Genomic DNA, 12519 nt, shown 5'->3' with positions numbered 1-12519 from the left:
CCTTGCAAAACGGCATATAATTTGAAACATAGAACGTGTAATCCCACTTATTCATCACTTACTTTTTCTTACGTATATATATATATATATATATGTATATGTATCACAATAATTTTAAATGAAACTTGCTCATATGGCAAACATTGATTGTCGTACACTATATATAAGTTATAGCTTAAAGTTTGACATGGAATTGTTTATTCGCCTGGAATATATCAGATATATGAAATCCTTTAACCAAGCAAAAAAAATCCCACCAACTTTGTGTTGATATTTATTCTTCAGCCGACATATTTTAACCTGAATTGATTTTTTTTTTAATTTAATGTAAATGATTATTATATAATTTTATAACTAACTAGGTCACCTTAAATTCAAGGTTTGAGATTTAGCCCACGTTTGGAAAGTTTTAGAAAAATAAACAATTATATTATGTAAAACTAGAGGTAATGAATTAAAATTTCATATTTGTCCTTAAATAAATATAACGTTTTTTTTTTTCTAGATTCATCACTTTATTTCTCTTGTTCTTTAATTCGTCACTTTCTCTCTCCTATTTTTTTTTTAAACATTTTTTTTCATCAAAACTTCAAAAATCCATATCTATCACATACGAACTCGAAATTGAGTGATTCCAAATTTTATAGATTAGTGGCACCGAGATCTTCAAAAATAGGTCCAATGTATCTGATAAAAAAAATCATATTTACATTTCCATTTATTTTCAGATGATTTCTGAAAATTTTCAGTTATTTTAATGTTTAAGGCAATAACGTGATTTTTCTACATCTATGGCATTAAACATGATTTTTCATAAAATAAATGGATCTATTTTTGAAGATCTCGGCGTCACGAATCCGTGGGATTGGGAATCACTCAATTTCGAGTTCATATGAGATAGATATGGTTTTTTGAAGTTTTTATGAAGAAAAAAAAAAGGGTAATTAAGCTAAGTAGTCTCCTGAAAATAGCCAATTTATTTTTAGCCAACGTTCTGTAAATAAGTGGTAAATAGCCAGGAGGATTTATTTACAACAAAAAATTGGCCGAGACTACCCTTCCATTTTCCTGCCCACTATCTTCCGGGTCATTAATACGTGATCAGCTGTAATATTTGGATATTAATGCACGCAAAAATCGAGGAGTAATTAAAACCGTCAGCTGCGTTCACATTAACACGCAACCGCTCAAAAATATTGTTTAAAAAAAAAAAATAGATGCCCAATAATCGCGAAGAAGAAACTGCTCAAATTTGAACCGGAAAAAAGATTCAACACCTTTATTTACAATCGAAATCGAAACCCAGAGAATAAATACAGCAACGACGAAGAAGAACGAACACGGGTTAGTAAATAAATCAAAAATACGATTTGTATCGGTCTTGTTTTACTGCTCTTCAGGCAAAAAAAAAAAAAAAAAAAAAAAAAAAAAGAGAGAGATATTAGGCCGCCATCAATGCCGAGCCCGAGCACCCCCCCCTCCTCTCTCTCTCATCGTCAACATCTCATTCATCTCCTTCTCCTATCTTCTTTTTCATTCCTTGCGCGCCATCAATGGCCGAGACCGAGCACCACTCGCGCGTGTTCCAGCCGAGAAAAAGAGGACAGCCACAAGCCGCAGAGGATGCCGGACCGAGAGGAGACACCGGGAAACGACGCAGAGAGCACCGGAGAGTTGATTTTACAGCCATAAATGGTTCTGGGCGTGCGTGCGTGTGAAATGGTTCTCCCCGTGCGTGCGAGAGGCAGCACCTCCTTCAGGTCGCCGCCACCACAGTTTTTTTTTTTTTTTTGTTCATAGAAAACATATTTACAGTATATCCGTGTAAATAAGAAGCATATTTACAGTATATTCATTGTAAAAACAAAACATATTTACAGTATATTCATTGTAAATAATAAGCATATTTACAGTATATTTGAACTGAAAAAAAATTCTGGAAATATTTTGAGCACGAAAATTCTGGAAATTATGAATATATGGAAGATAAAATAATATCAATAAATGAAGAATATATTTACAGAGTTTAACCACGAAAATAGATACTAATTGCCTAAAGTCAACGCTAAAAACTTCCAAAAACATAACAATAAATGGGCTATTAATTTTCAAAATCTGCAGGAAATTTCAAATTTCAAATTTGAAAACTTCCCTATTCGGTTTCTGCGAATTAAATAAGGGCAAACGTGTAAACCTAATTTAATTAATAAGCTGCCACGTAAGCAATATGACTATTTACAACATATTAACGAAAGGTTGGCCAATTTTAAATTGCTACACATTCCGTGGCTTAAGCAGCCAATTTTTTGAATAAAAAATGTAGGAAAAAAAGTAGTTGAGAGAAAGTGACGAAGTTGTTAATAAATAAGGGCAAGTCATAAAATAAAATTTTTGCTTATCAGTCTGTTTGACTATATTCCTAAAATTTGACAAACATTGACTAAAACTAAAAAATGAGGTTTACTTTTAACCATATTTCTAGAACGCCAATTATAATAAAAGTTAAAAATGTAAAAAAGAATAACACCAATTGTACATAATCTTGGTCGTATGATTTGGAAGAGCTATGAAAATTTATTCCTTCCATCCGAAAGTGTGGAATGCAAATATTCCTTCATATAACAATGTATAAAAAGAATAATTCTTTATGTTGAACCGGCGAAAATCAATGGAAAGATACGAAAATATTCATTTCAGTGATTTTTATTGATTTCAACCTTTGTTTTTTTTTAACCTCTCATTTTATTTCTCTTATCACTCTTATTAACATTATTTCTTACAACCTTCTCATATAATCACTTTTCCAATTTTCTTGGCTTATCTAATTCCCATACAATATTCTTATCTCCTCACAATTTTGTACAGCCACAAAATTACGTATAAAGTGTAATAATTCTCTTTGAAGTCAACACGTATATTAAAATGGGCATCGATAGAAGGCTATCTTTAGAAATCTTGATACACAATAAATTAAATAGACTATATATATATTATTGATAGGGAGTATAACTAGATTGGATTAGTCGGTTTTTTCATGTGATATCAGCTCAAACCATTATAACTAATTTTTTAATTTTAAAACTCAATTCAACCCGATTGAAAGGTAAAATTAAGGGCATTGTAGCGAAATAGCCAAAATGAAACTATGGAATTTGTTTTTAGCCTATGTTTCACAATTTTTAGGGAAATAGCCAACATGATTATGTGGCAATAATTAAGGTCTTATTTACCCTTATTTATTAATAAATTCGTCATTTTATCTCTCCTATTTTTTTCCTACACTTTTTTTTTACATAAAAACTTCAAAAAACCAAATCTATCTCATATGAACTCGAAATTGAGTGATTCCAAATCCTACGGATTCGTGACGCCGAGATCTTCAAAAATAGATCCATTGTGTTTGATGAAAAATAATTTGTAATACCATAGATGTAAAAAAATCTACCTTAAATATGAAAATAACGGAAATTTTTTGAAATTATAAAAAAAAAAATTGAAATGTAAATATGATGCATTAAACATAATTTTTCATCAAACACATTGGGTCTATTTTTGAAGATCTAGACGCCATGAATTTGTAGCATTTGAAGTCACTCAATTTCGAGTTCGTACGAGAAAGATACGAATTTTTGAAGTTCTGATACAAAAAAAAATTATTTGAAAAAAATAAGAGAGAGAAAGTGACGAATTTATTAATAAATAAGGGCAAATCAGACCTTAATTATTGTCAAATAAGCCATTTGGATATATCCCTAAAAATTGTCAAACATAGGCTAAATCCAAAATCACATGTTTAAAGTGGTCTAGTTAGTTATAAATCTCTGAAATTAAATCAAACCAACCCATCAATAATCTAGTTGGTTTAGGTTGGTTTTTTCAGATTATAATTCTCGAAAATGACTTTATAACTTGAATGAAAATCATATATTTATATTATATCTAATACGTTATGTCAAATAAAATCAAAATTTTACTTATCTTTAAAAAGTTTACAAATTAAAATAAAAATTACGTATTTTAATTATCAAATCTTAATGTATTCGCAATAATAAAGTATAATATTGAGTTTTTTTTTTATTTAATGACAATATTATCAATAAATGATATTATTTTTAACAATTGAACATATAAAAAATTTGCAATCTTAATTTAAGTTAAAAGATTAACGCATTCAGATTAGTTTGGTTCAACACAATCTCATATCTATAAAAATAGTGCGATTTAGTTTGGATGATTAAGTTGTTCGATTTGACGATTTTCATGAATACTCTTAGACATCACATCAAGGGCATAGCCGAAAATGACATGGAATAAAAAAAAAATGTGCTCAGATAGTCCATAGAAATGTTTGGCCGCAATCGTGGGCTATCGACTTAGAGGTCCAAATAATAAAAATAATATAGACAAAAAAATCCTGAATATCATTGCTAATCTTAGACACAGATGTTCTATTTGTTATAGGTTAGACTTTCGATCACTATCAGGAAAAAAAAAAAAAAAATTCAGATCATTAAAAATCAAAATTCCGATTTATAAGAAATACAAGCTTTCTTCCAGTGATGTTCGATAAATTTTTTTAAAAAATAAATTTAAATTATATCGTAATATTAAAAAAATTCAAATGAACAATGTTTATTGCAACATTCATTTAGTTAATTTGTCGTAGGTCTCTCCGGTAACATAATTAAAAACAAAAAGGAAAGGTCATGTAATTAATATGAGTTGCATATATGCTTTATGTTTGATCAAATAAATGTCCGTATTCTAGATACTCTTAAAAAAAATTTGGATGTTAGGGTTGTAAAGGGATTTTAAATAAAAAAAATTATAGATAACTAAACCATGTCAACGAATGATGGGCGTGACACAGCTTTTTTAAGCATGTTTTTGTTGTTAACAAAAACCAAACTGCAATCTTACTGTTTGGTAAAACAGTTTTTAGAAAAAATTTCAAAAACGATTTTAAAAATTGTACATGAGTTACAAAAACTACGAATCTTAGCTTTTAGAAAAAGCGTTTTTGTATTTGATATAAAATTACTTTAATATCCTCACGTGATTATCTATATCACTGTTAAATATTTATTTTATGTCTATTTTAGTCTTTTTACTATAATATATTTATTTTACCAAACGCAAAATAAGTTTTTGTTACCAACAACTGTTTTATAAACAGCTTACCAAACATTTGTCAGTTAAAAAAAAACAATTTTTTTTTTTTTTTTTCCAAAAACTGAATCTAAAAACGTTTTTTTTTTTAAATAAAACTATGTCAAACGATGTCGATAACACGATGACTAACATGTTTAAACTTTAAAGTGAATTTTTTCTTAAGGACTATAACTAAATAAAACAGTTTAAGAAAATAAAACGAAAAATAAATCAAGAAAATGACAAAAGTTACCTAGCTAACACGTGGCAACAAATCCATGTTGCCGACAACGGATTTGACCGGTTGCTCTGTGTGACACAGGAAGAAATACAAAACTAAGTGGGACCCACGTATTTTGTCCTATATCATGAAGACCGTTTTTTTAAGCAAGTTTACGATACACACCTTCTAAAAAAAAAAAAAAAAAGTTTACACAGGATCGGTTGCGGCGCTGGATTGTCGGCACGTGGATTGTGGGTCCCATGCTCTTCGGCGAGCTGTCACGTGGGATAATCACGCGCGGCGTCAGCGTCTTTGGCGCGTCCACGTGGTAATCAGCTTAGGTTGAAATGGCTCTACCCTATAGGATTGTAGCATATTGTGGGACCCGCGTAATCCTTATCACCAAAAAAAAAAAAAAAAACTAACCACATTTTTTTATAATGCTATCTATCCATTATGTTGTAAATATGTGGTCGATACATACGTTTGTTCACGTGTATTGAATTAGTTGCGAAATTAAGTTCTCACAAATTCATCTCGAACGTTTTGCAATTATATTAACGTTTTATTTATTATATATCAAATGTGTATGAATAAAGAATAAAGATATTGTTTGTAATTCTCGCCCATTAAAGGTACAGGATAAGGATGTGGATGTGGATGTGGATGTCGGATGTCCATTGTTTTCAATCATAAATTTTCGCTCACAAATGCTTTTATAAAGAAAAGGTATGCTAACTGAAACGTCACAGTCAGATATAAAGTTTAATGAGACTTAAATCGGGCAACTTGGAAGGCATTTTAAATTATTCGGATAAGAACTCGTATAGTAATTATTCGGATACGACGTCTACTTAAAAAAAAAAATTAAAGTTACTTTTTAATTAATTAATTTACTGTGGCATGATAAAATATTATTTTAATAAAACAAATTTTTTACTATAATTTTAAAAATAAGTAAAGAATTGTTAAAAATAAGTAAAGAATTGTTAGTTGCAAGAAATTTTTAATTTTTTTTTTTAATTATATTACGACATTTTCAATACTTTTTGGTCAAAATCTAATACACCTATTTTAATCCGGAAATATGATTATTCATTTTGTGTATTTACATTTTAACCCTTTCTTCTCTTTCTCTCTCTCTTCTCATTCATTTCACTTCCTCTCTCATTTGCCATGCTTAGAAATTTTTGTCGATCTCGGCCAAATAAAAAGTGCATTCGTCGACGATTATTCGTTTGAAAAATTTAGGAATTCGTTTGAAAATTTATTGACCTCTTTGTCAATCTATTTACATCAATGTCAATTAATTTTCAAAAGTTTTTAGAGTTCATTTAAATATTTATTGACATTTTTTCAATCAATTTTTCGGAATCTTCAAAGAAGTTTTCATAATTTTTGAAGATTTATTGACATTCATATAAAAAAAAATCTTCAAACGAATTTTTAAATGAAAAAAATAAAAATATCTCCAAACACTTCTATGAAAACGAAAGTGAACTTTCATGATTTAGCAACTAAAAAAAATAAGAAAATCTACCACGAGAGAGATAAATGAAAATTCCTTCTGCTTCCGAGTTATAGGATCCTTACTTCAAAAGATAAAATAATATGATCCAGATCATAATGGCTCCACCAATAGTTTGAGAACTCGATTATTTGTAATTAATGAGGTTGCATTATTGGATATAAGTTATAAATAACGCATCACTTTGGAGAGCAAGTATATGTCTATATCTAATAATAATTTATGAGAAAGGAGAGAATGAAGTTTTGACCTTATTTTGATATCGTAAATAAACAAAATCAACTTTAATTTTTATTTTTAAAAAAAATAGAAATCATACTTCTACTCAAATTTTTTTAATGTATTTCATGTTAGTATCTTTTTTGTTCTAAATTATATTTATCACTATTTTAAACTTCTCATTTTTTATTTTTACTAATCCTACTACATAATTTAATAACCTAATTTTTGTTATAGGCTTGTTTGTTATTTTTTTCAGTGTCAATGTCTATTTCCAGTTGTAATTTCTATCTCTACGTATATATATATATATATATATATATATATATATATATATATATATAGTTTATAAATTAATGTAAAATTGTCTTATATATGGAATATTTAAATCATCATATATATATATATATGATGATTTAAATATTCCATATATAAGACAATTTTACATTAATTTATAAACTTTAAAATAATTATAAACTTCACTATATATATATATATTTATCTTTTTTATACACATGAATTCTTTTAAGACGCATCCGTGTTAAAAAAACTAGTTACATTAAACTTAAAAGTGCCCATTTTTGCACAACCCCTTGCTATATGGGACATGTCAATTGAAGCCTGTGATTGCTTTAAAGGCCCAAAGCAATAATCAAAGGGGACACTACAAACTTGGCATCATAATCATCATCATCATATCTTAAAAAATTCATTGATAATGAGAGTGTATGGTTCACAACTAGAGATCGAATTGCATATAGACAAAAAATCAGCAACACCATCATGGAGAAGAAAATATGGGACCAAAAATGAATGAGCAAATGAGGGCATATAATAATAGAGGGAAAAAACAAGAAGGAGCTAGCTCATCTGAAGTTGCAGCAATGAGCCCGGCCTCTAGCCAGTTTGTCCCAGAGACAGATCATTTGCCTCGGTGATTGGTAATGCGCGGTGTAATAGTCGACCAAACAGCCGTACTGACAGAACTTCCAGTTGTGGGAATATTGGACCCCCGTCACCGAACTGTTGAATTGCTCGACCCACATTCCCATACTCACGTCCTCCATCTTGAACAGCTGCGTTTAAACCATAATAACGATAGTCAGTCGCGGAGCCAGAAACTAGGACAGCAAAGTGTTCAAAATATAAATTTTGAAAGTTAAAGATCGAACACAAAATTTACGAGACAAAAAATGAAACTCTGAGTTATTTTTTTTATTTTTTTTTGCAAAATTATAGTATATTTCTTAATTACAAGGGTATTTTGAGGGACTGAATTTTGATTTTATTTTATTATATAAATATATAATATCAAAAGGTCTAAAATGTGCGTCTGCCACTGATTATAGTAAAGCAAAGAGTTTGGAACGATGAACAACAAGCAATCGGTTTTTACTAACCCTCAAGTTTTTGTTCCCATGTTGAGAGACGATGAATCTAGCGATGTCGCTGGAGATTATGTATCCGGGCCCGTTTGCATATGGAGGATAAACTTCTTCTGGCCACTCCTGTCAAGAATAAACCGATACGAAACGATGTTTTTGTTATTTCATAATAATCAGTGAGACAAAAGAAAATGGGGGGTTCAATTCAAAGTACCTCGTAGGTCACTGCCCATTTTCCATTTCTGAGAGGACGATGCAAGAGGTTGAGATTTCCCATGTAAAGAGATTTCGTGGGAGAAATGCCCTCGATCTCTTTTAGAACGGTGTCAACTCTCACAAACGTGTCATCGTCGCACTTCATCACGTACGCGGCGGTGACATTCTGAACCTGCACTTAAGAACGAAAAGTTTCTAAATAATTGATTTTAAAATGCTTTGTAGAAAAGAGACTGCAATGAAGTGTGAACGAACCCCAAACTCGCAAATAGCTATGGTTTTAAGGACGACTAGCTCGTAGCGATCCATGAAGGGCAAGATCACAATGTCGCCAAAATAAGCTGCCTCTTTTTTCATCATCATGTTCACTTCCTTCCTTGGGTTCTGTAGACCAGGATGAGAAAATACAGCGAATGAATCGTTTTTTTTATGGGCGTAGTAGCTATATGGCCAATTGAAACAAATGGACTCATGGTTTGACTATTATTAGTGAAATAATCAAAATTTGAAAAAGAAAAAAAAAGTGCAATACCTAGTGTCATGATCAATGTTTTTTTTTTTTTTTTACATTGTGGAAAAAAAAATTGGAAAACATAACTTTGGTGTTTTTTTTTAAAAAAAGCTTTAAACTTTGGCTATTCTGCTAATTAATTAGTTTCAAATGGTTATTTTGTATAGCCATTTCAAAGACTCAGATCGTCAACACTTGAAAGCTTTAGCCCATTTCAACTTATCACCCAATGTCATTATAGCTAATTTTGTGCTCTTTGAGAGAGAGAGAGAGAGAGAGAGAGAGTCCTAACCAGAGCAACAAAGAATCGAACGACGACACGAGATGACTTGATGGCCAAGGATTGCATCCAAGTCTTCCGAACAGCCATCCTCTCTGCAAAGTGATTGGTAGCCGAGAGAACTCCCACAAAAACCTGAACAGGAGTCTTAGGCAGAGGACGGGATTTCCATATCTTCGACATTTCCAACGCCCTTTGAGGCGAGAAACTCGGATGCGACGCAGGAAGAGAGGTCGCATAGACCGAATGGACGTCCACCTCTCCTTTGATGGCCAATCCCGTTGCATCTTCTAGCGTAAACCCCTAAAAATACAAATCAACTAATAATAATTTTAAAGAAATATACGGTATAGAAGAAGAACAATATAATACGGCCACTCGTTGTTACCGTTCTGTACGGGAATGAGGTCACGTGCCTGCCTCCGACACTGATATGGTATCCTTCGATGCCAGCTCGTATGGTCAATATAAAAAGTCTTCCCTCCACAAACGGAAACGGCCACGTCACTTCGGGCTTTTGCTCGCGGCCCACGAACCGCTTGAACCACGACGTTGTCTTGGATTCCTTCGAGTCCACCACGTCGCTCCGCATCCACTTTTCACATCTTCGGAACCCATCAACTAACACATACATGTCGGGAACACAATTTCTATAAGAATCTAATTCACACGAAGAATAATTTCTTTCTTTTACACATTGACATGCACTAAAACATTAACAATATGAGTTTAAATCACCGCAAAATGACACGTAAACAACACGGGTCAAACATACCGAGCATGTCGTCGTCGCTCTTGGACAGAAGACCGTCGCACCTCTGAGCCGAGCCCCACTGCATCCTATAGCACGTGTTGTGCTCGATGATGGGCCTCTGGCTCCAATCCCCTTTCAGCCGCGGGTTCAAGTGCATGATCTTCGGCGGGTCTTCGCCGTCCACGGCCTTCAAACCCTGAAGCTCGATCATGAACTGCGACACCATGACCATCGCGTTCCCGTTCCTCAGCTTGGCGAGCTGAGGGATGTACTCCTTGTGAGGCTGATGTGGCGTCCCGACCACCGTGATCGAAGAGCCCGCCGCGAGCCCGCAAGGAAGGAACATCAGTCTGTCCCCGGAAGCGAGCTCGTCTCCGCTCAGAGACAGCCACGAAGGGCAAGACTCCGACTTCGAGTCGGGGATCGTCGAGCTCTCGGGGCTATCTCTGCCGTCGGACCGGCCCAGATCTCCCCAAGCCTTGAGCCCTAGAGTCCAAGCCTCGTCGGCCATCTTCTCGAGGACGGAGAGACCGACCGTCCGATTCCTCCGCCTCATGATCTCGCCGGTGATCCGGCCGTACTTGTGCTGGAGCGGCTTGATGGGAACGGCGGGCCCGTTTTTCCCATCTTCTTCCTCTTCCAAGGGCTCTTTGCTCGGCCGAATCGGTGCGTCTAGGATTTGGTTGTCCTCTAGTTTCCGGTGGAACGTGTCCTTGTAAACCGACCCAAAGAAGGGCTTGTTGAAATCGGAATCCTCGGATTCGGATACTCGCGCCCCGTCCAAATCGATGTAAGTGTCTTCGTTGCTCAACGCCGAGGAAGACTCTAGATACTGAGGGAACTTGAATGCTATGAAAAGTAGGTACAACGCAGCTAGGCCTAGCAAAAGATGAGGCAATTTGAACCTCCTTGAGACCTGAGGTTCGGTTTTTGTCCTCTTCATTTCTCTCACAACACCAAAAATACAAGAACAGCGATTCTCACTAATAGAGCTATTCCTACTAGACTACAATAATATCTAACGCGACCAAACTCTCTCTCAAAAGTCAAAACCCATCTTCCTAAATCACCAACAAACGTCCATATACAAGCTTCAAAATCCACCAAATCGTGTTCGCGCGTAAAAGCGATTGAAGTAAAGAACTAGACACGGTGATTCAAAGGGAAACCCGGATAAAAAAAACCGTACCGATAGATCCGAGTAAGCGAATCAGCCAATGTCGCAATTCATCAACCAATCGAAATCTGACTCACCGGAAGCTCGATTCGTTGACATTTTACCGGCATTATCTCCGGCTCGGCTGATCGATCTCGATCGAGAAAGGAAGCCCCAACATGGGGGTTCGAATCCGATCGCTGTGGCTATTCGGAGACGGAAAAAAAAAAGATGGTCGCGAAAACCACCAAAATTGTAAGAGGTTATTGAATAGGGCGCGAGGGAATATGATTAGTATATGACGAATTAAAAAGGAGAGGAAAAAAACATTGAAAAAGAAAAAGCAAAGTAGTTCTCTTTTCCTTTTTTGCAACTAAAAAATCTGAAAGAGAATTTTATCGGACTTGAGCTTTACAACATAAATCAGATGACTAGTTGGTTTTCATTTCATTCACCCTTTTTCTTTCTTTCTTTATCCTAAACAATATATAAAAAAAAAAAAAAAAAATTATGATAATTTAGGTTAATCACTTATTTATTTATTCCTAAAATTGTAGAGACACACCAATACGAGTATATAAAACGTCAAATAGTTGAGTAAATAGAGTAAGAAAACTTCTCTTAAAAAACCAAAAAATAATAACAATAGAGGAAAAGTTTATTTCCTACCTGGTTTGATTGTTTGAAAGAAAAATATCCATTCAAAGCTGATCCTTTATAGCTATGTTTTTCCTTTGTGGGCATGTGGTAAATGAAGAGTTTTTCATGAATTCTTTAATCATTTTTTTTTATCCCTTATATAAATTTTTAACATCATGATTGCATTCTCTAAATAAGAATGGGAAAAGATTTTCCTCAGCTTAATGATTCCGATAAAACATTCTTCAAATATAAAGATACAAAGTCATTACGTATTCGAGCTATTTAAGAAAGTTTTGGACAAAAAATCGCACCCACATTAATTCACACCCTTAGGGAATTAATGTTGATGTGTCTCATAAATTGACAGAAGTGGAAACCATTGAGATTTCATATCGTAGATCTTTTCATTAATAAATATTAAGATTGAATCTACTATTTGAAAAAATATTATAAA

At 33.3% G+C, this 12519-nt stretch overlaps 1 protein-coding gene across 1 annotated transcript; it reads right to left on the bottom strand.

Annotated features, from left to right (window-relative positions):
* Window positions 1-7808: 7808 nt before the first annotated feature.
* LOC149386363 (Galactosyltransferase family protein) lies at window positions 7809-11851 on the bottom strand. The gene is made up of 7 exons (XM_089625586.1): window positions 10289-11851; window positions 9902-10134; window positions 9526-9816; window positions 8978-9106; window positions 8721-8894; window positions 8522-8629; window positions 7809-8197 (listed from the first exon to the last, which is right to left on the bottom strand). Exons 1-7 carry the CDS (start codon window positions 11208-11210, stop codon window positions 7988-7990), a joined length of 2067 nt encoding a protein of 688 aa, XP_089481712.1. The 5' UTR covers window positions 11211-11851; the 3' UTR covers window positions 7809-7987.
* Window positions 11852-12519: the final 668 nt, after the last annotated feature.

This window comes from Urtica dioica, chromosome 9 (assembly GCF_054948205.1).
Source record: "Urtica dioica subsp. dioica isolate 48M chromosome 9, U.dioica_male_clone48M_v1_H2, whole genome shotgun sequence".
Classification (NCBI taxonomy): Eukaryota; Viridiplantae; Streptophyta; class Magnoliopsida; order Rosales; family Urticaceae; genus Urtica; species Urtica dioica.
The sequence above is the reverse complement of the archived record's forward strand: the minus strand, read 5'-3'. Positions and strand labels throughout refer to the sequence as shown.